The sequence below is a fragment of the Cebus imitator genome, unplaced genomic scaffold (genome assembly GCF_001604975.1).
Source record: "Cebus imitator isolate Cc_AM_T3 unplaced genomic scaffold, Cebus_imitator-1.0 Scaffold616, whole genome shotgun sequence".
NCBI lineage: Eukaryota > Metazoa > Chordata > Mammalia > Primates > Cebidae > Cebus > Cebus imitator.
Genome location: NW_016107931.1, coordinates 407,766 through 430,860, shown reverse-complemented (window position 1 = coordinate 430,860; position 23,095 = coordinate 407,766). Strand labels below are relative to the sequence as shown.

Here is a 23,095-nt window from a genome sequence, read left to right as displayed (position 1 = left end):
TGTAGTAATTTTTTAGGGTGGTGGTGTTTTTTTTTTTTTTTTTTTTTTTTTTTTTTTTTTTTTTTTTTTTTTTTTTTTTTTTTTTTTGGAGATGGAGTCTTGCTCTGTTACCCAGGCTGGAGTGCAGTGGTGCGATCTTGGCTCACTGCAACCTTTGTCTCCTGGGTTCATGCAATTCTTCTGTTTCAGCTTCCTGAGTAGCTGGGATTACAGATGTGTGCAACCATGCCTGGCTAATTTTTGTATTTTTTAGTAGAGATGGGGTTTCACCATGTTGGCCAGGCTGACCCCAAACTCCTGACTTCAAATGATCCACCTGCCTCAACCTCCCAAAGTACTGGGATTGCAAGCATGAGCCACTATGCCTGGCTTGTTTCTGATCATTGCTTTTATTTCTGTGGGGTCAGTTTTAATATTCTCTTTGTCATTTCTAATTGTGTGTATTTGCATCTTCTCTTTTCTTCCTTATTCTTCTAGCTAGCGGCCCATCTATTTTATTAATTTTCTCAAAAAACCAACTCCTGGATTCATTGATCTTTTGAGTGGTTTTTCATGTCCCAATTTATAGTTCAGCTCTGATTTTTATTATCTTCTGCTAGCTTTGGAGTTGATTTGTTCTTCCTTCTCTAATTCTTTCAGTTGTGAAATTAGATTGTTAATTGGAGATCTTTCTAACTTTTTGATGAGGGCATTTAGTGCTATGAATTTCCCTCTTAACACTGCCTTAGCTGTGTCCCAGAGATTCTGGTATGTTTTATCTTTGTTATTATTTTCAAAGATCTTCTTGGTTTCTGCCTTAATTTTATTATTTATCCAAAAGTCATTCAGGAGCATGCTGTTTTTAATTTCCATGTAATTTTATGGTTTTCAGTGATTTTCATTGTCCTCTATTTTTATTGTGCTGTGGTTGAGAGTATGTTTGGTATGATTTTGGTTCTTGTACGTTTGCTGAGAATTGTTTTATGTCCAATTGGTTTTACAGTATGTGCTATCTGGTAATGAGAATAATGTATATTTTGTTGTTTTGGGGTGGAGAGTTCTGTAAAGGTCTAACAGATTCATTTGGTCCAGTGTTGAGGTTAGGTACTGAATATCTTGTTAATTTTCTGCTTCAATGATCTGTCTAATACTGCTAATGGAGTGTTGAAGTGTTCTATTGTGTAAAAGTCTGTCTCTTTGAAGGTATCTAAGAACTTACTTTATGGATCTTGGTGCCCCTGTGTTGGATGCATATGTATTTAGGATTGTTGGGTCTTGTTGCAGTGAACCTTTTACCATTATGTAATGCCCTTCTTTGTCTTTTTTAAATCTTTGTTGGTTTGAAATCTGTTTTGTCTGAAGTTAGGATTGCAACCTTTGCTTTTTTTCCTGTTTTCCATTTGCTTGACAGATTTTCCTTCATTCCTTCATTTTGAGCCTGTCATTATATGTGAGATGTCTCTTGAGGACAGCATACCATAGGTTCTTGCTTTTCTATCCAGCTTGCCACTCTGTCTCTGTGCATTTTAAGAGAGGATTTAGCCCATTTACATCTAAAGTTAGTATTGATATGTATGGATTTGATTCTGTCATTGTGCTGTTAGTTGGTTATTATGTTGGCTTTTGTGTGTTTGCTTTACAGTTTTTTTATTAGCTGATAGCAGTCTTTCTTTTCTGTATTTAGTGCTTCTTTCAAGATCTCTTGTAAGGCAGGTCTGGTGGTAATGATTAACCTCAACATTTGCTTATCTGAAAAGGGTTTTATTTCTCTGATACTTAGGAAGCTTACTTTGGCTGGATATAAAATTCTTGGTTAAAGAATTTTTTTTCTTTAAGAATGTAGAATATAATCCCCCCAAGCTCTTCTGGCATTTAGGGTTTCAGCTGAGAGGTCTGCTGTTAGCCTAACAGGGTTCCCTTTGTAGGTGACCTGCCCTTTCTCTCTAGTTGCCTTTAACATTCTTTATTTCATTGCAACTTTGGAAAATCTGATTATGTGTCTTGGGGATGATCTTCTTGTGTAAAACCTTGCAGAATTTTCTGAATTTGATGGCCTCTCTAGCAAGGTTGGAGAAATTGTCATGGATAATATCTTGAAATGTGTTTTCTAAGTTGTTTGCTTTCTTCCCTTCCCTTTCATGGATGCCAATGATTCATAGATTTGGCCTCTTTATATAATCCCATACTTCTGAGGTTTTGTTCATTTATTTTTTTAAAAAATTTTGTCTGAAAATCTTAGAGAGCCAGTCTTCAAGTTCTGAGATTTTTTTTTTTTCCTTCAGCTTGGTTTCTTCTACTGTTAATATTTGTGATAGCATTGTGAGATCCTTGTATTGTGTTATTCAGCTCTGTCAGACGCATTAGGTTCTTTTTTATGCTGGCTGTTTCATCCTTCAGCGCCTGTATCACTTTATTGTGATTCTTAATTTCCTTGGATTGTGTTTTTCTGTCCTCCTGAATCTTCATGACCTTTGTTTCTATCCATATTCTGAATTCTGTTTCTGTCATTCCAACCAGTTTGAGCTGGTTAAAAATTCTTGTTGAAGAACTGGTGCAGTCATTTGGAGGACATATGACAATCTGGCAATTTGAGTAACTGGAGTTCTTCTGTTGGTTCTTTCTCAGCTCTGTGTGTGGGTGTTCTTTTAACTGTAGTATAGATTGACTACAGTACATAAGTTTCCTTTCTGGGTGTTTTCACCAGGCCAAGGCTTTGTGCAGGGTCTTTATTTGAAGCTGACTTCTTGTCTCTGGTTTCAAAGGGGCTATGTTAATGAGGTATATTTGGTGTTGAAGCTTTGGGATGTGATCCAGCAGGTGGCGCTTAGGCTTATTGGTCATTTGGTAGACTCTTGCTTGATTGTATTTCCTCAGTTGCAGCTATGTTTCCTCTCCATGTTTTGAAAGCATGGATTTCTTTCCCCCTTGAGTGCTGACTGCAGATTACAACTAGGTACTCCTGGGCTGCCCACTGCAGCTCTGGGGTGATCTAAGTGTTTGTTTCTCTTCCCCAACTTGGAGGCAGCAGAGGAAGGAATTTTTATAGTGATTGTGGTCGAGGGTTGTTTGCTTGTCTTCTGAGGGCTCTACCCCAGAGAAATGAAGGTCAGCAATTGCTCAGTACAATCAGCCCAGGATGGAGAGTCTGTGTTGCAGGCCTAAACCATGGGTTCCCTGTCTGGAGGCAAGCAGTGGGGGATAGAGGGGGTAGTGTGGGATCCATGGGAGATGGACTGGCCTCCTCTCCTTGGGTTGACTACAGCTTGTTGGAGGCATGGATAAGGCACCTAAGGTCTTTACTCCTTCATTAGTCTGAGGGTGGCAAGGACAGTTCCACTGCAGAGGCAGTGACAATTGCCCCTGGAAAAGTCTGGCCACTTTTCCCTAGGGCTGCTGTAGTATGCCTGGGTCCCACTCCAGTGCTTACTCACCTCAGATTTTCTTGTACCTAGACGTATCACCAGTGAAGTCAAAAGATGGCAGCCTGTTTCTCCCTCTGGGAGCTTTGTCCCAGGGAGGTACAGGCCTGTTGCTGGCCCAAAGGTACCTGCAGGAAGTAGCTGGAGACCCAGGTTGGGAAGTCCTGCCCAATGAAGGGGAATGGGGATCAGGGATCCACTTAAAAAAGCAGTCTGGCCACATTATGGTAGAGCAGCTGTACTGTGCTGGGGGGTCTGCTTCATTGCCCTCCCGGTCACTTCAGACTCTATGAAGTCCAAAGGCTTAAATGGCAAAGATAGTGGTTCGCCCCTCCATTTGGGAGGCCCGTCCCAGAGAGATTACAAAACTTTGTTGATTGGAGAACACCAAGAGGGGTGGCTGGAGGACCCGGTTGGGAGGTCTGCTCAATGAGGAGGAGTGGGATCAGGGACCGACTTAAAGAAGCAGTCTGGCCATGATTTGGTAGAGCTGTGCAATACTGAGGGATCCCTTCCACCTGCAGTCGGCTTGGACTCTCTAAAGCCTGAAGGCTGAAACAGCTAAGTCACCCAACCAGCAAAGATAGTGACCTGCCCCTCCCTCTGAGAGCACCATCTCTGGGAAAATTCATGTCTCTGTCAGCTGGAGACCACTGGTGGCATTGGTTGGAGGGCCCAACTGAAAGAGCCCTGCCCAGTGAGGAGGTCTGGCATCAGGCACCTGCTTAAAGCAGCAGTCTGGCCCTGTTTTGTAGAGCAGCTGTGCTGGAGAATCCCTTTCATCCCTGGTCAGCTTGGACACTCCAAAGCCTGAAGGCTGGAATGGCTTAGGCACCCAAACAGCAAAGATGGCAGCCTCTCCCACCCACCAGAAGCTACTTCTTAGGGAGGTGCAATGCCACTTACTAGTGGCTGGAATTCCAAGCTGCTGGGTCTTATCTCCTGAGGTGTTGTGGAAGTGGACCTATAGGCCATTGCTGCTCAGCCCCCTGGATTCTGCCTCTTTCCTAGGATTATGTATGGGGGTCTAACATCCCACTTTGCTGGAGCTGCAGGTACTTTTTCTACAAAGTCCAAGTATCTAAAGCTCCAGAGTTTCTGCACATGTCTGAGTGGCTCCTATGCTGAGGTATCACATAGCTCTGTCAGACTGAAAGCCCTGGTAGAGTGGGTTTACAAGGACATCTTCTGATCTGAGGGTTGCAAAGATCCTTGGGAGAAGTGTCATTTCCCGGGGTCGCTCATTCACTCACTGCTTTCCTGGGTTGGGGAGGTTCCCCTACCTCCATGTTGCTCCCTGTTGGGAGTGGTCCTTCCCCTGCGGGAGCTTTAAAAAATATCTTACCAGGAATTTGCATACCCTTAGGAAAAGTGTGTTCTAAGAGAGGATGATTAGTGTTGCAGAGAAAGGGATTTCCAAGGTAATAACCAAACCATTGATATGGTTTGGCTGTGTCCCCACACAAATCTCAACTTGAATTGTATCTCCCAGAATTCCGTGTTGCAGGAGGGACCCAGTGGAAGGTAATTGAATCATGGGGGCCAGTCTTTCCTGTGCTATTCTAGTGATAGTGAATAAGTCTCACAAGTTCTGCTGAGTTTATCAGGGGTGTCTGCTTTTGCTTCTTCATTTTTCTCTTGCTGCCATCATGTATGAATTGCCTTTTGCCTCCTGCCATATTTCTGAGGGCTCCCTAGCCATGTGGAACTTTAAGTCCAATTAAACCTTTTATTCTTTTCAGTTTCAGATATGTCTTTATCAGCATGTGAAAATGGACTAATATGGTAAATTGATAGCAGGGGCGGGGAACTGCTGAAATGATACCCCAAAATATGGAAGTGACTTTGGAATTGGGTAACAGGCAGAGGTTGGAAGAGTTTGGAGGACTCAGAAGAAACCAGGAAAATGCGGGAAAGTTTGGAACCTCCTAGACGTTTGTTGAATAGCTTTGACAAAAATGCTGATAGTGATATGAACAATAGTGTCCAGGCTGAGGAGGTATGAGATGGAGATGAGGAGCTTGTTGGGAGCCAAGGTGACTCTTGTTAAGTTTTAGCAAAGAGGCTGGTGGCATTTTGCCCCTGCCCTAGAAATTTGTGGAACTTTGTACTTGAGAGAGATGATTTAGGGTATCTGGTGGAAGAAATTTCTAAGCAGCAAAGCATTCAAAAGGTGACTTGGGTGTTGTTAAAAGCATTACATTTTAAAAGGGAAACAGAGCATAAAAGTTCAGAAAATGTGCAGCCTGACAAAGCAGTATAAAAGAAAAACCCATTTTTAGAGGAGAAATTTAAGCCAGCTGCAGAAATTTGCATAAGTAGCAGGGAGCCTAATGTTAATCCCCAAGACCATGAAGAGAATGTCTCCAGGCCATGTCAGAGATATTCATGGCAGTCCCTCCCATCACAGGCCCAGAGGCCCAGGAGGAAAAAGTGGTTTCATGGGCTGGCCCCAGGGTCCCCATGCCAGGTACAGCCTAGGGACTTTGTGCCCTGTGTTCCAGCTGCTCCAGCCATGGATAAAAGGGGCCAATATAGAGTTTGGTCCGTGGCTTCAGAGGGTAGAAGCCCCAAGCCTTGGTAGCTTCCACATGGTGTTGAACCTGCGGGTACACAGAAGTCAAGAACTGAGGTTTGGGAACCTCCACCTAGATTTCAGAAGATACATGGAGACAACTTAGATGCCCAGGCAAAAGTTTGCTGGAGGGGTGAGGCCCCCATGGAGAACCTCTGCTAGGGCAGTACAGAAGGGAAATGGGTTGGAGTTGCCACACATAGTGGGCATTGCCTAGTGGAGTTGTGAGAAGAGGGCCACCATCCTCCAGACACCAGAATGGTAGATCCATCAACAGCTTGCACTGTGCACCTGGAAGAGGCACAGACACTCAACATCAGCCCGTGAAAGCAGCCAGGAGGGAGGCTGTACCCTGCAAAGCCACAGGGGTGAAGCAGCACAAGACCAGGTATCCCACATACCTGGGATACCTGTGTGACCCACATACCTGGGATAAGCAGTGTGACCTGGATGTGAGGCCTGGAGTCAAAGGAGATTATTTTTGAGTTTTAAAATTTGACTGCTGTGCTGGATGTTGGACTTGTGTGGGGCCTTGTAACCCCTTTGTTTTGGCCAATTTCATTTGGAACAGCTGTATTTACTCAATACTTACACTATGATTGTATCTAGGATGAAACTAACTTGCGTTTGATTTTATGGGCTCATAGGCAGAAGGGACTTGCCTTGTCTCAGACGTGACTTTGGACTGTGGACTTTTGGGTTAATGCTGAAATGAGTTAAGACTTTGGGGGACTGTTGGGAAGGCATGATTTGTTCTGAAATGTGAGGACATTAGATTTGGAGGGGGCCAGGGGTAGAATGATACAGTTTGGCTGTGTCCCCACCCAAATCTCAACTTGAATTGTATCTCTCAGAATTCTTGTGGGAGGGACCCAGGGGGAGGTAATTGAATCATAGGGACCAGTCTTTCCTGTGTTATTCTCGTGATAGTGAATAAGTCCCACAAGATCTGATGGGTTTATTAGGGGTTTCTGCTTTAGCTTTTCTCTTGCCGCCACCATGTAAGAAGTGCCTTTCACCTCCTGCCATGATTCGGAGGCCTCCCTACCCATGTGCAACTGTAAGTCCAATTAAACCTCTTTTTCTTCCCTGTCTTGGGTATGTCTTTATCAGCAGCATGAAAATAGACTGATACAACCATCTAGGAGATACAATGTTAATCCAGACTGATAAAAGTTCTGCAGGACTCCTCAGAGCCTTACGGATCTTCAAGGGGAAAGAACATGAAGTGTTTCCCAAATTTATCTTCTTTGGAACCCTTTTTTCACTGAGCATCTCAAGACTAATAGTCCTCCCACTACACCAGCTCAAATATGACTCCTTGTGGTGGCAATTTTTTTTTTTTTTTTTTTTTTTTTTTTTTTTTTTTTTTTTTTTTTTTTTTTTTTTTTTTTGAGACGGAGTTTCGCTCTTGTTACCCAGGCTGGAGTGCAATGGTGTGATCTCAGCTCACGGCAACCTCTGCCTTCCAGATTCAAGCGATTCTCCTGCCTCAGCCCCCGGAGTAGCTGGAATTACAGGCACGTGCCACCATGCCCAGCTAATTTTTTGTATTTTTAGTAGAGGCGGGGTTTCACCTTGTTGACCAGGATGGTCTCGATGTGTTGACCTCGTGATCCACCCGCCTCGGCCTCCCAAAGTGCTGGGATTACAGGCGTGAGCCACCGTGCCTGGCCCTGTGGTGGCAATTTTATGAGGTGGTGGCAATTTTATGAGGTGGTGACACAGGTTGAGAAAGATTGTGAGTGTGTGAAGTAGACCCCTCAAAGTGTCCCAGTGGGAAATTACCTAGAATCAGGATATGAGAGCTAGAAAGGATCATCTTGTCCAACTTGACAGAAGAAGAAACAGCCCTACGACTCATCTTAGTGGATGACCTTTAGGAAAGCTGGTGCTATGTGAAATGTGAGGCTCGATTTGTAAAGGTGTAATTCCCCAAGTGAGAAACCAAGCAAAGCCATTAGTTTGGTGTGCACTAACCTATATTTTTCTTTCATTCTCTTGTAGGTTGTTTACTTAGTTCTAATATCTTCTGCAGGTCAATGAGGATTAGAACAGGACCAGGAATCACGACCAAGTTGCTGGTTTTACTAGTTTGGAAGCAGTTTTAATGAAGATGGAAATGTTTATCAACTCATCACAGGTACCCCCGAAATACAAATCAAAATATCATTTTCAGCTGCATAGCAAATATGATTTAAGAATTTAACATCATTATTTGATCACAAGCGTAAATATAAGTCACCATAAATAAATGTAAATTCATTGTACAAAAATCCCCAACAACTCTTAATACAAATATGGTACATTTGACAGTTTCTGAAACAGATTTTTTAAAACTTTTTAAAACCTAAGCTTTATTTTTTTCCTGGTTATTAGACACACACAAAAATCAAAAGAGGCTAGGGCAGTAATGCCAGGGGGAGAGAATATTAAACTCATAGGGTGTTTAGAAATCAGTGCCACTGGCAAGCCAGGGAAATGAAATCCTTCTACTGAATGGGAAGACCTCAATCTACTGGGATCAAGTCTCCCTGCAGGTAATGTGATCAGCCCAGAGGGTGAAATTTAGGGATAAGAATGTGGGGTGACAGAGGTGGGTTATTGATACAGAAATCTCATCAAATAGATGATTCAAATCTCCACGAAGCTGTGGTCAGGGATTTGGATGAAACTCTAGCTATCTATCAGCTACAGAGAGCCAGCTACCATCCTCAGACAGGACTAAAGATGTAGAAGGATCTGGAGCTTAGACATTTTATGTGTTTTGAAAGTATGTTCTGCCATCTGGGATAATATCTCTTTTGCCTCTGGAACATAGCTATGGTCATCAAGAAGAAAAAGTCAGAAATCAGAATAGAAGGTGGTACTTCCAGACAGGAGGATCTGCCAGTTTCCACTTGGAACCTCCTCCTTTCTCTCTTCCCTGTACATATTTTTTCCCCACAGCTCAGTGGTAGCCCAAAGCCCAAGGTTATCAGAATGACTCCTTTACAGCAGTGCTTCCTAAACTTTGATGTGCAACAGAACAAGTCAGGTAGCTTGTGGAAAGGGCAGATTTCCTGGCCCTATTCCCAGAGATTCAGAATTCGTAGGTTTGAGGCGGGACCCAGGAATCTGCACTCAGATGTGCTACTCTCAGGATCTGACCTAACGGACCTTTCACATGTGGCCCCACCTTTCCTCACTGGAGGACATAAGGACATCACACAGACCTCTTCCTGTGGGTACTTCCTTTGGGGTTAAAAATGAGGCCATTTGATTAAGGCAACCATTTCTAACCATCTTACTTCCCTGGGCTGGAAAAATATCAAATGTCACATTTTATGCTCTTAAAACCACAGGGCCACAGATTTCCTGAGACAATGACATACTCTGTAACAAGACATGTATATCCTAAAGCCTCTGTCCGTCTCAATGTTCTCGTCACACTTGGTGGGAGATTCTGCAGAAGACTTTTGGTTTGGTCTAGAAAATGGAAGTAAATATTACCTCTGGGAGAGAAGCCACACCCCAAAGTCTAACTTAAGCAACATAAAGGGAACAGCCAAGCTGAGAGCAAAAGCTAAAATGTTGCAAGAATCTTTCAGCTTCTAGGACAACGAAAGTTCTGATTCCCTAAAAGAGGACTCTTCTTGGGGGCCAGGGGTCATACGTATCTTAGTATTAAAAGCTCATTGACAATTATTATTCCCCCTCACCTCTGTATTTCCAAGATGTTTTGGGCCTCTGTGGAAATAACCCCTTAACATTTTCTTCCTTGTGGAAATGTTCCTTGGTAAGCAATTCTGTGCCAAGAAGTGGTCCCTAATTTGGTAGCTGGCTAATGCTGTAGGCAGTGCTGTGACTGATTTGTTCAAAGCTGCTTCCCTCTATGTGGCCCAATGCTAAGCCTTTGCCAAAGGAATGAGGGAACCATCTCGCCATCAAGCAGCTGAGATGGCCTGAAAGCATCCTGTTTGGACCGTGAAACTTCTGGCCGTGTTCACACATACTGCTTCCCCACAGCAGACCTGACCAGTCTCCTACCGCACCTGCATACGGTGTGATACACCTGTGAATGTTTTTTGGACCTCTCTCTAGGACTTCCCTGAGAGAGGAGTTAGGATGGGGCTTTGGGAAGCCCTGTGGTAGAATCCCTGGCAGCCAGAGGGGGAGAAGATACCCCCCGTGGCACTGCAGGGAGGGAACCCGGAGAGATGAAGTCGTAAGCTGAGGGATGCCCTTCAGGCCGGGCTGGCATCTCTGGGCAGACCATATCTGTTCTCAGTCTGAGACTTCAGTCCTGGGGTCAGACATGGGCACTGGGTAGGAAGTGTCCATCTTGGGAGGAGGTCTTGGGAAGCAACCGCAGATAGGTGGGACGAAGGGATGGAGAAAGGGTGAAAGGTTGAGGGGGCAAGAAAAGAAAAAGCACACACTGCCCTGTTTTTCCTTTTTTTTTTTTTTTTCTTTCATATATGCTATGGAGAAACCAGCATGGAGATGTCATGGGAGAGCATGCACAGGCCTCGCCCTAGGGAGTGGTGGAGATGTGGTTGGGGAGGTACTTGTTTGTTTCCAGGTCCATCCCACACGCTGTCCAGTCGGATCCTGTGGCAGGCTGGCTGTGGCTTTCTCTCTCCTGCTTCTCTTCCTCCTCCAGATAAGGGTCTGCAGGACCTTCTGCTCAGCAAGTGGTGGCCAAGGACTGGTGGATGGGTGGCTGGAAGCAGCGCACATGCTCCACGGTGGAACTGTCTGTCTCCACGGACTTCATGTACTTGTTCAGGATGGCAAAAACCTCATTGTTCAAGATCTGGTACTTCCTGATCCGGTCGGCCATCTTCTTGAGGGGCTACAGAAGGAAGGGGATGTTCAAGTTAGGGCAGGACAAAGAGAGTGGAAAGAGAAGGAAGTTAGAGAAGTCAGTGAGGTCCAGGGTCCCCTGCATCAATGATCATATCACTTAAAGTCCTTTAATGGAATCCCCTGGATCTGATAATCAAGTGTTAACAGGATGGTGAAAACCCTCTCCAAGTCTTAAAACCATCTACAGAGCTATAGTAATCAGAAGTGTGGTACTGGCATAGAGGTAGACATACAGATGAATGAAACAGAATAGAGAGCCCAGAAATACAGTTATATGTATGATCAAATGATTTTCAACAAGGGTGCCAAGGCTGTTCAATGGGGGAAACAACAGCCTTTCCAACAAAAGATGCTGGGAAAAATGGATACCCACATGCAAAAGAGTAACATGGAACCCTTACCTTAATACCATACACAAAAAATTAACTCAGAATGGATCAGAGACCTAACCATGAGGGTTAAAGCTGAAACGTTTAGAATATAGGGGGAAAATTTTAATGATATGGATTTGGCAATAATATCTTGAGATATGGTATCAAAAGCAAAGGCAAAAAATTGGACATCAAAATTAAAAACTTTTGTGCATCACAGGGACACCATCAGAATGAAAAGGCAACTCATAAAATAGAAAATAATCACAAATCATATCTAATAAGTAATATCTAGAATACGTAAAGAACTTCAACTCAACAAAAAGGACTCAATTTAAAAAATGGGCAAAGGACTCGAATAGGCACTTCTCCAAAGAAGATATACAAATGTCCAATAGCACATGGATATAGCACTCAGCACTGACAGTCATTAGAGAAATTCAAATTAAAACCACAACATGATGACTTTTTCACCCATCAGGATGGCTATTATTAAAGAATAAGTGCTGATGAGGATGTGGAGAAATTGGAACTCTTGTGTACTACTGGTGGGAAGGTAGAATTGTGCAGCCACTATGGACAACAGAATGGCAGTTTCTAAAAAATATCAAATTACCATACGATGCAGCAATTCCACTTCTGGGTATATAGTCAAAAGAATGGAAAACAGAAATTTAAAGAGTTATTTGTATACCTATGTTTCATAGTAGCCAAAATTAACCATTTTCAACAATAGCCAAAGGGTGACAGCAACCTAAGCGTCCATGGATGACTGGACAAACAAAACGGGGTCTGTATACACAGTGGAATGTTACATAGCCATAAAAAGGATGGAAATCTACATAAGCTACAACATGGATGAAGCTGGAAGACAAGCTAACTAAACTGAGCCGGTCACGGAAACACAAATACTGTATGTTATATGAGGTACCTAGAAGTAGTCAAATTCATAAAGCAGAATGATGGTTACCAGGGGCTGGGGAGAAAATGCGGAGTGATTTTTTAATAGGCCCAGAGTTTGACTTGGGGAAAATGAAAAAGCTCTGGAGAGGGATGGTAGGAATGGGGGTATACTTAGTATACTCCATGCCCCTGAGTCATACACTGAAAACTACCATTGAAACTATGCATATTTTCTTTAAAAGCCCTTTGTGAGGTGGCTCCTAGCTCGCTCTCCTTGAAGTAAAAATGTTGCCCAGGATTTTGACAGCACATTGTCAGCAACCGTCCCTGTCTGGAGACTGCCCTATTTTTGTTGGTAACCGCCTCTTTCTGCTTCTGTGCCTAAGCTTATTGCTTACTAACTGGAAAACCTTTAAGAGAAACTGCCGCGTTTGTCTAAAACCTGCTGTGTTGTCTAAAGTCCTGGTTACTTCCCCTCTCCCTTACTTGTAAAAACTGTACTATTCTAAGCTGGGGTCCAGACTTTTGGGTGCGGACCCTTCTGGGCCCGCCGGTGTAATACAGTGTGTTCTTCCGATCCCCTGAGTGCCGCTTGGGTTTGTCGGGTAAGATGTTCCAGAACTTCTTCTCACTGGGTCCCCGAAACCCTACCTTCGATCTGCCTTCGTGTCTCAGTGCCTCAGCTGTCACCGTTCCTCTGTCTGGGGCATCCTCCCACCCCATACCCCCCTTTGCTTCTTTGTTCTTTGCTGTGGGCCATCCTGGACTCAGCCCAGGCATGGCCTCCCTCTCCTGGGAAGCTTTCTCTGCCCTCAGCATGGTTTAAGAGTCCTCCTCTGCCTTTCCACAGCAGCCCGTCTCACCCCACACCAGCACTATCCCATCCAGGCGCCCTGCACAACTCCGGTGTTGGGTGAATATTTGTACAGGTGAGAAACTGGCATCAGCAGAGCCTGATTGGGACAGGGAAGGTGCATTCCAGGTCTGGAGCCCAGCCCTGCCCTTCAGGGTGACCTGATTCATGGCAGTAGGTGACGAGTGGGTGACTCGTGGCTTCCTCTAAACAGGTCAGCGGCCTGTAATACCTTTGCACCTGCTGTGTGGGGAGCTGGCCTTCAAGAGCAGCCCCCCGTCCTTTGCTTTTCTGGTGAAAGCCTGGTTGTCAGCCCAGCCCCACCTCCCCGGCCTCAGCCTGCATACCACATTCTTAATGATTTCATCCTTCCCATCCTGCCTCTGCACTTTTAGCAGGTGGTAACAGAAGTCGAACAGGTCGAAGCGACGCTGCTGGCCCAGCAGGACGATGATGGAGCAGCCAGCCCAGTTCAAGCCATCACCGAAACACTGCCTAGGAGCAGGGAGAGAAAGCAGCTGGAGTTGAGAGGTAGGGGAGGAGGAGAGGGAGGGAGGGAGACTCATCTTAGGCCAGGAGTACAGCTACTGAGCAGGCCTGTCTTTGGGCCAAGTCTCTTAATCTATAAAATGGGTACAAAGGAAGCTGTGAGGGTAGATTCATTAGTTACAGGGATGGTAGTTATGTCATATAAAGTCCTTCCAGCCACAAAGAGGTGTCAGCCTCTTTGCCTCACTAATGTTAAAAAAAAAAAAAAAAAAAAAAAAAAAAATCAGTTCTGAATTTGCAAGGAAAAACCCACCCAGCCCTTGAGATTTCTGTGGCTGATTACTCCCTGCAGGCCAAAGGAGAATCTGTCTTGACTCTCTAAAGGAGCTGAAGGAACACCCGTGGGGTGAAGGGCCATTTCAAACCAACTGGCCGGAGCAGGCTGAGAGGGAGGGGACAGGCCGTGGTGGGCAGATGTTGCTGGGGTTGAGGCTGAGTCCTTTTGGTTCTGACAAAGCTCCGACTGCAGTCCCCCAACTCTCAAGAGACATGGGCAATTTGGATGGCAGCAGGGTCATCCTTCAACTCTCTCTCTTGTCCTTAAGCAGCAGCCCCAGCTCAGCCTGGGCAGGTGTCCCCAGTTCCCCATTACTGTGCTGGAAGCTTGTAGGCCAGAGCTGCTCTGAAACAGCCTCACCAACACCACGTTCTCAGGGAAGCTGCCCCTTCCCCCAGCCTTTTTCCTAGAGCTCGTGGCTGCTGGAGGGGAGGGCTTGTCTGCCTTTCCACTCTGTCCTCAACATGTAGCTGGGTGAGTTCAGGAAGACCTAGCCCTCCTCTGCTCTACAGACTCCTAAAGGCTCCTCACTTTCCAGTAGTACAGTGTAGTGGCGGTGAGGTGGGCAGTGCGTCTTATTATCAAATACCTACTGGGCTCTTTCTTGCCCATGCAATTGGCTCAGCCTTCAGGTGTACCCTGTGCCGCAATCAACACACTCAACAAGTAGTTGCTGGCCACCCCCAACCCCGTTTCTGGCTGAACTCTGGTAGCCCCATGACCTGCAGGAGCACAGGCAGATTAGGGGTGACCCTGCCTTCTCTAGGAGTACTCACTCAGCTGTGAACTCATTGGTTCCCACAGGGATGCAGTAGACGAACTGCATGGCACTCCACAGCCGGTGGAACTCCACACACTCATCGACATGCATGACGCCATTGGTGGGCGGTGGGCCCCGCCAGATGGGGTCCTGCAGGTAGCTCCGGATGCGGGTCAGGATGACCTCGAACATGGACAGGCCACAACACAGCCGCTCCTTGGTCAGGAGGTCACCCTCCCGAGCGATGGCGATTTGCTGGAAACGGAAGGACATATACATCTTCTAGCCACATTTCAGAGCCCATCTGCCACCTCCCACCAGAGATTCCCAAACTCCAGAGCTGGCTGCACCTGGAATTCACCAAAACTGATGTCTCGTCTTCAAAGCAGGGCACTAACTTGATGATCCTGAATGCAACAGCAAGGAAGTTTCATGGTAAGTCTTACTGGTGTTAAGTAAAATTCAGGCATCATCAGTAAATGATGATTTACCCATGTAATGAATGCTAGATAGCCATTGAAAAGACTGACATGATACCAGTAGTACCACTGCTTCTACTGTAATTACTACTAGCTTAAGCTTTCTGAGTGTGGGTAATAAAGCAGGCCGTGTTCTGAGCACTTGATAGGTGTTGACTCCATTCCACTCCATGAGGTAGATGGCATTCCTATCCCCATTTTACAGATGAAGAAACTAAGGCTCAGAGAGGCAGCCAGTGAGTGATAAAGCTCCCATTTGACCCAGTAGTCTACATCTGTTGGTTAAGTTGTAAAGTGAAGAGAACAAATTGCAGAAACGAATGCATATTACAACTCCACTTAAAAACATTGACAACGTACAGTCCCACAGACGAAAGTATGTGTGACGTGTGTACGCGAAAAGCATATTTTAGAAAGACTAACCTCAGTTGTGCGAACAGATGGGCTTGGAGGAGTGAGTGGGACTGTCACTCTTGACTTTAAATACTTCTGTACAGTTGAGTGTGCTATGAGCATACGTTAATCTTTTAAAATTTGCCCATGATTTCAGATAATGATTTCCTTTAGAAGGGCTTCTTTGACAATTACAAATGACCTCTATTAATAATGTAAACTGGCTTTTCATCTGGCTTCTGGCTATTGCATATCTAACAGCCAGCTGGCGAGACAGGCTGGATGTGAAAACGTATCACTACACACATCATGAGTAAAAGCATGTAGGGGTAGAGGTTCTGAAAGCTATCTGCAAAGTAAGGTAAGTGTTAAAATCTAAGGTTAAAATAAGGTCTCTAAATCTGTGAACAAAGCTAAAAAAGGCAGACTTTCTGACACTGAGATCCACAGGGGACTCATGGGATCAGCTCCCCTGTGGGAGGTTTCCCCATGGAGCCATTTTACAGGGTGGCTGGGAGGCACCTGCCTGGCTTTCCTGGAAGCTCCCTCCAGGATGAGGGAGGAAGAGGGTGACCTTTAAGTGAATCCATGAAGGGAAGGAAATCCGGAAACAGCAATGCCAGGAGTCTGTTATAAATGTGGACCATGAATGTAGTTGCCACGACAACTAGGAACTGAAAGAAATCTAGGAAAAAGATGAATTGAAGTAGTTTGCCAATGTGTGTTTTAAACACGAAAGAGGGAACCCTGATTCCTGGTGACTCATCCTGATTTCATCAGCAGGAACAGCTTGTGAGCAGTGGGGGAACCGCTCAAATTGCCACAGTTAGCTAGAAATATCTCTTGTTTAAAACAAATCCCGAGCCTGTGCTCGAGTCTGTTCGTATTCTCTTTATTCTTATTCTTTTCTATTTGGCCCCAGAAAGGGCTCCTCATTTCAGAAAGAGAATGCCTAGCACAAGGAAGATGCTCAGTAAATAAAAGGACCTCAATTTGTTCTCAAGTCATGAATATTATTTTGCAAATTAATGCATACAGAGTTTTGGTTTACTAATAAATCTACATTTGGTTAATCTGAATCAGTCCTCAGGGTCAGACAGTCCTGGAGTGGGGAAGAGAAAAACTGGCAACTATGGTTATAAATCTTTAGACTTGGAACTCTGGTGCCCCCGCCCACTACAGCCAATGAAAAGGGCCTAACAATAATAAGCTTTCTCCCTTTCCTTTGAAAAGTGTTTGTCCTTTCCTGATGTCCTAGTGGTTAAGAAAAAAGAAAAAAGAGTGTTTAGCCCTACAGTTTTAAGAAAATAAAAATATTTCATAAACCTAATTACCCAGAAATGAACATTCTTAAAATATTGATATATGATTTATGTATGTGAATGTATATATGTATATTTAACAATTTGAGACATATTACTACATTGCTTTTTTTTAATAGATCAGTAATTTCAACTCATTTCCTTCAATATGTTGAAGGAATGGCTACATTTAATGGCCATTGATATAATTCATTTAGTCTTATATACTTGGTTACCTTCAATTGTTTACAAACTCACAATTAAGAACAATTCTAAAGCCACCATCCTTTTTTTGTTTTTTTTAGACCAGGCTAGAGTGCAGTGGCATAAACTCAGCTCACTGCAACCTCTGCCTACTGGGTTCAAGTGATTCTCCTGCCTCAGCCTCCTGAGTATCTGGGATCACAGGCATGGGCCACCATGCCTGGCTAATTTTTGTATTTTTAGTAGAGATGGGATTTCACCATTTTGGCCAGGCTGGTCTCGAACTCCTGACCTCAAGTGATCTGCCTGCCTTGGCTTCCCAAAGTGCTAGGATTACAGGCATGAGCCACCGTGCCCAGCCCACCATTCTTATACATAACATTTGGTGAGCTGCAGCTGAGCATTTCGTTAAGATGAAGACTTAGTAACTGAAGGGTCAATGAGTATAAATATTTTTCAACGGCATTGCTACACAGTGGCAAACTATCCTCAAGCAAAGTTGACCCATGTGCATCTACCTATGTGAAGCCTGTTCCTTGTACCCTCATCCATATTCCTGTATGCCAGCCTTGGCACCATGGTGACACCTCATCTCTATAAAAATGAAAACATTATCCAGGTATGGTGGTGCGCACTCATCCCAGCTTCTTGGGAGGCTGAGGCAGGAAGATTGCTTGAGCCTAGGAGGCTGAGGCTGCAGTGAGTTACGATGGCACCACTGCACTCCAGCTTGAGTGACAGGCAAAGACCCTGTCTCAATAATAATAAAATACGGCTGGGTGAGGTTGCTAACGCCTGCAATCCCAGCACTTTGGGACACCAAGGCAGGCGGATCACCTGAGGTCAGGAGTTGGAGACCAGCCTGACCAATATGGTGAAACCTGTCCCTACTAAAAATACAAAAATTAGCCAGGTGTGGTGGCATGCACCTTAAGTCCCAGCTACTCAGGAGGCTGAGGCAGGAGAATTGCTTGAACCAGGGAGGTGGAGGTTGCAGTGAGCTCAGATCATGCCACTGCACCCTAGCCTGGGTAACAGTGAGACTCCATCTCAAAATAATAATAATAAAATACTCCACTGAGAAATAGTCTTCGTCAACTTGACATGAAAAATTGTATCTCATTCTTTGAATCTGCATTTCATTGATTACTCGTAAGGGCAGATGCTTTCCTGCATGTGTTAGCATTGTATTTTTTTTATGTTGTGAGTTTTCTTTCGTGTCATGTCTTCTGATATGTCTATCATTTTCTTTTTGCTTTGAAAATATGCTTTATAGATTGCTTCCTGCAAATAACCTCAATTTGTAGCTTGGGGTTATATGGGGAGGGGAGTGTTTAACATAGTTTTTATTTCTTTTCTATTCCACTCAGTGGGGAGTTTTTTCTCTTTCTAACCTTTTCTGAGTTTAACAAGGAGATGGAGAAAACATTTGTGAAGCTGTGCTGAAGTCATCTCAATATTCCTCCTCTATAACTTTGAGAAGGAATATATAACAATATTCCTTCTTAAAAAACTCAATGGTTTTTGAATTCTTATGCTTCTATTATTTGCTCATCATAACAATCAAGAAAAGCAGGTAAAGCAGATATGATCCTATTTCATAGATGACAAAATAAAGATGGAGAAAATGGCTTGCACTAGATGATTCAGGGGTAGAGTTGGGACAAGGATGCCTGTCTTTTAACCTACCCCAGCCCCAAGTTTTTTTTTCCATGATAGTGTGGGGCAACAAACCAGGTCACCTGAATTTGTCTCAAACAAATGCAAAGAATGCAATACTGCTCAAGCTTCCCAGCTTTAACTATGTTGCAGACTTCCTCTGTCACCAACCTAGATATCTTATGAGTACCCTGTGCCCAAACTATCTCAGAAGTTAATTATTTTGTTAATTTTTCTTTGGTCCATGGAATGACTAAGTTTTGGGCTATTTCTTGAGGGATGGGAGACACATAAAACTGGCATTTCCTGTCTCACAGAATGTCTAGGCTCTTGTTTGTTAAACACTCAGCATTTGACAGATTGAGATTTCTATCAGTCCCAAGGAAATGGTGTTCACCAGAACAGGGAAGGAATTCACAGTCCTCTAAGTGGAAACACATGCCAGACTTTGGCTTGAGAGGCGGGGATGCCTGCAGGATGACAGCAGCAGTGAAGCAGACACATTTACATGTCACTCACTGGGTTTTCTCCCTAAAAGGAAATCACTGGAGAGGATCTCCTGTGTTTAGCCTCCGCAGACCAAAAAAGAAAATGTGTGTGCTCTACAGTATCTGAGTTCCCTCTGTGGTGAGTCAAAGAACCCAACCACCATTAGCTTTTCCCTTTTTTTGAGATGGAGTCTCTCTCTGTCACCCAGGCTGGAGTGCAGTGGCATGATCTCAGCTCACTGCAAACTTCGCCTCCCAGGTTCATGTGATTCTCCTGTCTCAGCCTCCCAAATATCTGGGATTACAAGTGCCCGCCACCATGCCCGGCTAAGTTTTGTATTTTTGGTAGGGACAGGGTTTCACCATGATGGCCAGCCTGGTCTTGAACACCTGACCTGAGGTGATCCACCTGCCTCGGCCTCCCAAAATCCTGGGATTACAGGCATGAGCCACCACACCAGGCCCCACAATTAGCTTTTAATCACCCTTTTCAGAAGGAGGTTGGTGGCATGCGGGGTGCCCAGCTGGGGTGGCTTCCTTAGCGTGACGTCTGTGCAGATGACACTCTGCATTGTGCTTAAAAAATACTTACCATGTTTTGCCAGAAGAGAGGCCACCTCTGCCCTCTGCTGAGGATTCGAGTCCTCCTGCTCTCGGTGAGAACACCAGAGAGGACCACCAGCATGCCAGTTAAACAGCGGGTTTCAATCCTAAATCTCTTAAACAGTCGGCGCTGGCGTGTCTCACAAGGATGCCCTGTTTCTCTTCCCAAATTCTTCCCCTGCCTCCCCGCAACATGTGCAGCTTGCTTAAGTCAACGTGGAAAGAGACAGCACATGCCCTTTGTTTCTCCCCTTCCCTCCTATTTCTCTTCCTTCCTGCTCCCTGCATAATTTGAATTCTCTGAAGGCAGGGATCTGTCTGATTCATCTTGATGTTCACAGTGACTTGTACTGGTTTTTAACAATTACAGAATAACATAATGAGCTCATTCACCTTCATTAGAACGCTACAGAAAAGGCTCTCTCCCACTCTATCTTGTCACCTCTCTTCAGAGGTTGCCACCATGACAAACTACGTATACATCATTCCAGACATTTTCAGAAGAGTTTTAGATGGCTTTGTTGTGTGCATGTAAAAAACCATCATCCTGTGTGAACTGTAGTGCAACTTACTTGATCCAACTGACTGTGCTTATCTATCCACACTGACGCATCAAGATCTAATTTTTCCTTTTCGTTATGTATTCAGTACATATGTAATATGCAGTAACTTAGCATTTAGATGACTTTATACATTTTAATCAGTGCTTTACTGATAGATGTTTGGGTTGTTTCTAGTTTTTGCTTTAACAATGTTACATAAGCATCTATGTTCCTTTAAGCGCTTCTCTAGCAAAAATGTCCAGAAGTGAACTGCTGGCTCACAGAGTACGTATGTGGAGTTTTAACTTTGACAAAGTAACAGAATTCTTGATACCTAGCAGGGACACAGTAGATACTTGTTTAAATAAGCAGAGGACTTGTTGCCAGGAGACATGATAACAAGGTACAGAAGAAACACTCAGGCCTGAGAGTGGGCAAATCTCATTCTAGACCTGCTGTTGCCATTGCTATCAACTAGCTTTTGACTATTAGACATTCTCTTCCCTTCTCTGAGCCTCAGTTTCCCCACCTGTACAGTGAGGTCTGGTCAAATGCTCTCCTTCTCAAGTTCCTGTCAGTGCTCACAGCCCATTCATTATGTAAGGTTGGTACCTGAGGGGTCCCCAGCCGCTCAATCAGAGGGACCAGGTGAAGTGGGGCATACTTGGCTTCCAGACGTTTCATCCGGACCTCCAGGCGCTCCCCTTCTGCAAAAGGAGTCACAGAGCAGAAAATGAGATTCAGTGCATACAGGGCAACTAGGGAAGGAAAAACTCTCAAAGGACCTGATGATGTATCTGCATTCCAAAAATGGGATAGAGTATGTGGAACTGCTCTCCTTGATTCTGGAAAGTGTGAATAGTGTTTACTATAAGGAAAAATGTTCTATGATTTGTCCAACAATGGAGTTGTCTTCCTTCTAGAATATCTCTAGTATAGTGCTGTCTAGACTTGGAATTTATAGACACCACTCTACTAGCGATATTCTAGAAGGAACAAGGAACAGGGCCTGGAGTGTCATTTCTATAATCTTGTAAGGAATCTGTTGAATAACTAGAATGAATGACACAGAATCAGAGATAATGGACCTGAGAGTCTGTGTCTGTCTGGTCAGTGGTGAGGTCTGAAGGTTCAATTCAGATGGCTAGGTCAATCTTCCAATTCGTGATTCTGTGGCTATTCAATGGGTGTCCAAAGGATTAACCTTCCTTCTTGCTGACTAGATCTGAGTTAACTAGGACTAAGAGGTGAGAATAAGGTTCAAATGCTGGCCGGTTATTCAGCTGCTGTAGTGGTTTCTTACCTTTGATGTAGACTCTAGGCAAGATGTTTTGGAAGGGTGCAGCATGGAGCAAATCGCAGACCTCCTCTTGAGACTGCAGAGACAGGGAGCAAAGAAAGAGATAGTAATTTTCATTTTAAATCAGGAAGATGTTTCATTCCTAAAAACCTGAGCACTGGAGTTAGCTAGACCTGGGTTCAAATCCTGGCTCTTCTATTGACTGTGACCTTGGGCAAGTTACTTAGCCTCTCTGAGTCTACTTATCTATCTGCAAAATGAGGATGAGAACAGTACCTATTTTAATGGGTTGCGAGGATGAAATGAGGAAATGCATAACCTTGTGGCATAGTCACAGGTACATATTGAGAGCCCAGTACATTTTTACTGTAGTCTTATAAGGAATTTGTTGAATTAGGCTGGATTACACAGAATCAAATAGAAGATGGGCCTCAGAGTCTGTGTCTGTCTGGTTGGTTGTGAGGTCTGTAGGCCCACGGCAGGTGGCTAGGTCAGTCTTCCAGTCTACAAATCCAGACAACTCTATGCAAAGGCCTGTGTCTGATTGGTTTTCTCCACACCAGACATCAACTAGCAATAAAAGAGGGAGGAGAAGCCAGGCCAGAACGGTTCTGATGGTGACTTGCTATGCGTAAAGATAAGCTTAAAAGCAAACATACAATGGTTGGAGGGGAAGTCTGGTTAGGGCAAGACGGGGAGATAGGGTCTCACAGGCTATCTTGGGACAAGCTCGAAATCCCTGGATTTCAAACCAAAGGGGAGGGAAGGAGTCTGGAGAAGCCACTTTCTACTGGGGTTTGCTCTCTCTTCAACTGTGGGCATTTGGATTAGGTTAAGAGCCAGGCTCCATTTCAAACTCTGACACTTTGGAATTCTAAGCATCTGAGAAAATCAAGATTGCCGGAGTCCTTGGCTTCCTCCACCCCAGGCATGGATGGAACAGTGCCATCCCAGGACTCAAAGGCCAGCCGTTCAGGAAGGGAGCCCCAACTCCCTTTTAACTGCAGGTCGGTCCTTGAAATGAGGCTACCAGAGGAAGAACACTCTGCAGTCCCTTCAGAGGAGCCTGTCTGAGTTGATTGTAATTCTGTTTTTTTCCAGAGGGGAAACTTTCCCCTCATCATCCCCTCCTTGTTTTGAGGTGTCTCACTCTGTTGCCCAGGCTGGAGTGCAGTAATGTGATCTTGGCTCACTGCAGCCTCCACCTCCTAGGTTCAAGTGATTACTCCTGCCTCAGCCTCCCGAGTAGCTGGGATTACAGATGCCTGCCACCATGCCTGGCTAATTTTTGTATTTTTAGTAAAGACAGGGTTTCGCCATGTTGGCCAGGCTGGTCTCGAACTCCTGACCTCAGGTGATCTGACTGCCTTGGCCTCCCAATGTGCTGGGATTACAGGTGTGAGCCACTGTGCCCAGCCTTTTCCTCCTCTTAAGTAAGCTGTTTGTTTGACTCCTTTCTAGTAAATCCCACAACCTGGCCTTCATTGCTATGTCTAAGCTTAGATCCTTTGATTCACTACATAACCTGAAAACTTGGCTTATTGATCATTCAAGCTAATCTTTCATATTCACATGGTGAATTACACTGG

The 23,095-nt window shown here is 44.5% G+C and overlaps 1 protein-coding gene and 1 long non-coding RNA gene across 5 annotated transcripts in view; one reads left to right on the top strand and one right to left on the bottom strand.

Annotated features, from left to right (window-relative positions):
• Positions 1 to 8,055: 8,055 nt before the first annotated feature.
• The window catches only part of CYFIP2 (cytoplasmic FMR1 interacting protein 2), a 142,355-nt gene continuing 127,315 nt past the window's right edge, over positions 8,056 to 23,095 (bottom strand). Inside the window, exons 28-32 of one of the 3 annotated variants that reach the window (XM_017517069.2) lie at positions 21,510 to 21,582; positions 20,819 to 20,913; positions 14,554 to 14,792; positions 13,299 to 13,446; positions 8,056 to 10,810 (exon numbers count right to left, since the gene is read on the bottom strand). In XM_017517069.2, the coding sequence (XP_017372558.1) occupies positions 10,643 to 10,810; positions 13,299 to 13,446; positions 14,554 to 14,792; positions 20,819 to 20,913; positions 21,510 to 21,582 (723 nt within the window). In that variant the 3' untranslated portion in view covers positions 8,056 to 10,642. The remainder of the gene's footprint in view (positions 10,811 to 13,298; positions 13,447 to 14,553; positions 14,793 to 20,818; positions 20,914 to 21,509; positions 21,583 to 23,095) is intronic. The other 2 variants (XM_017517071.2, XM_017517070.2) reach the window with 2 other exon arrangements.
• LOC108295047 overlaps positions 14,715 to 23,095 on the top strand; it is a 29,994-nt gene continuing 21,613 nt past the window's right edge. For both annotated transcript variants that reach the window (XR_005198085.1, XR_005198084.1), the window contains exon 1: positions 14,715 to 14,972. This is a non-coding gene — a long non-coding RNA (uncharacterized LOC108295047). The remainder of the gene's footprint in view (positions 14,973 to 23,095) is intronic.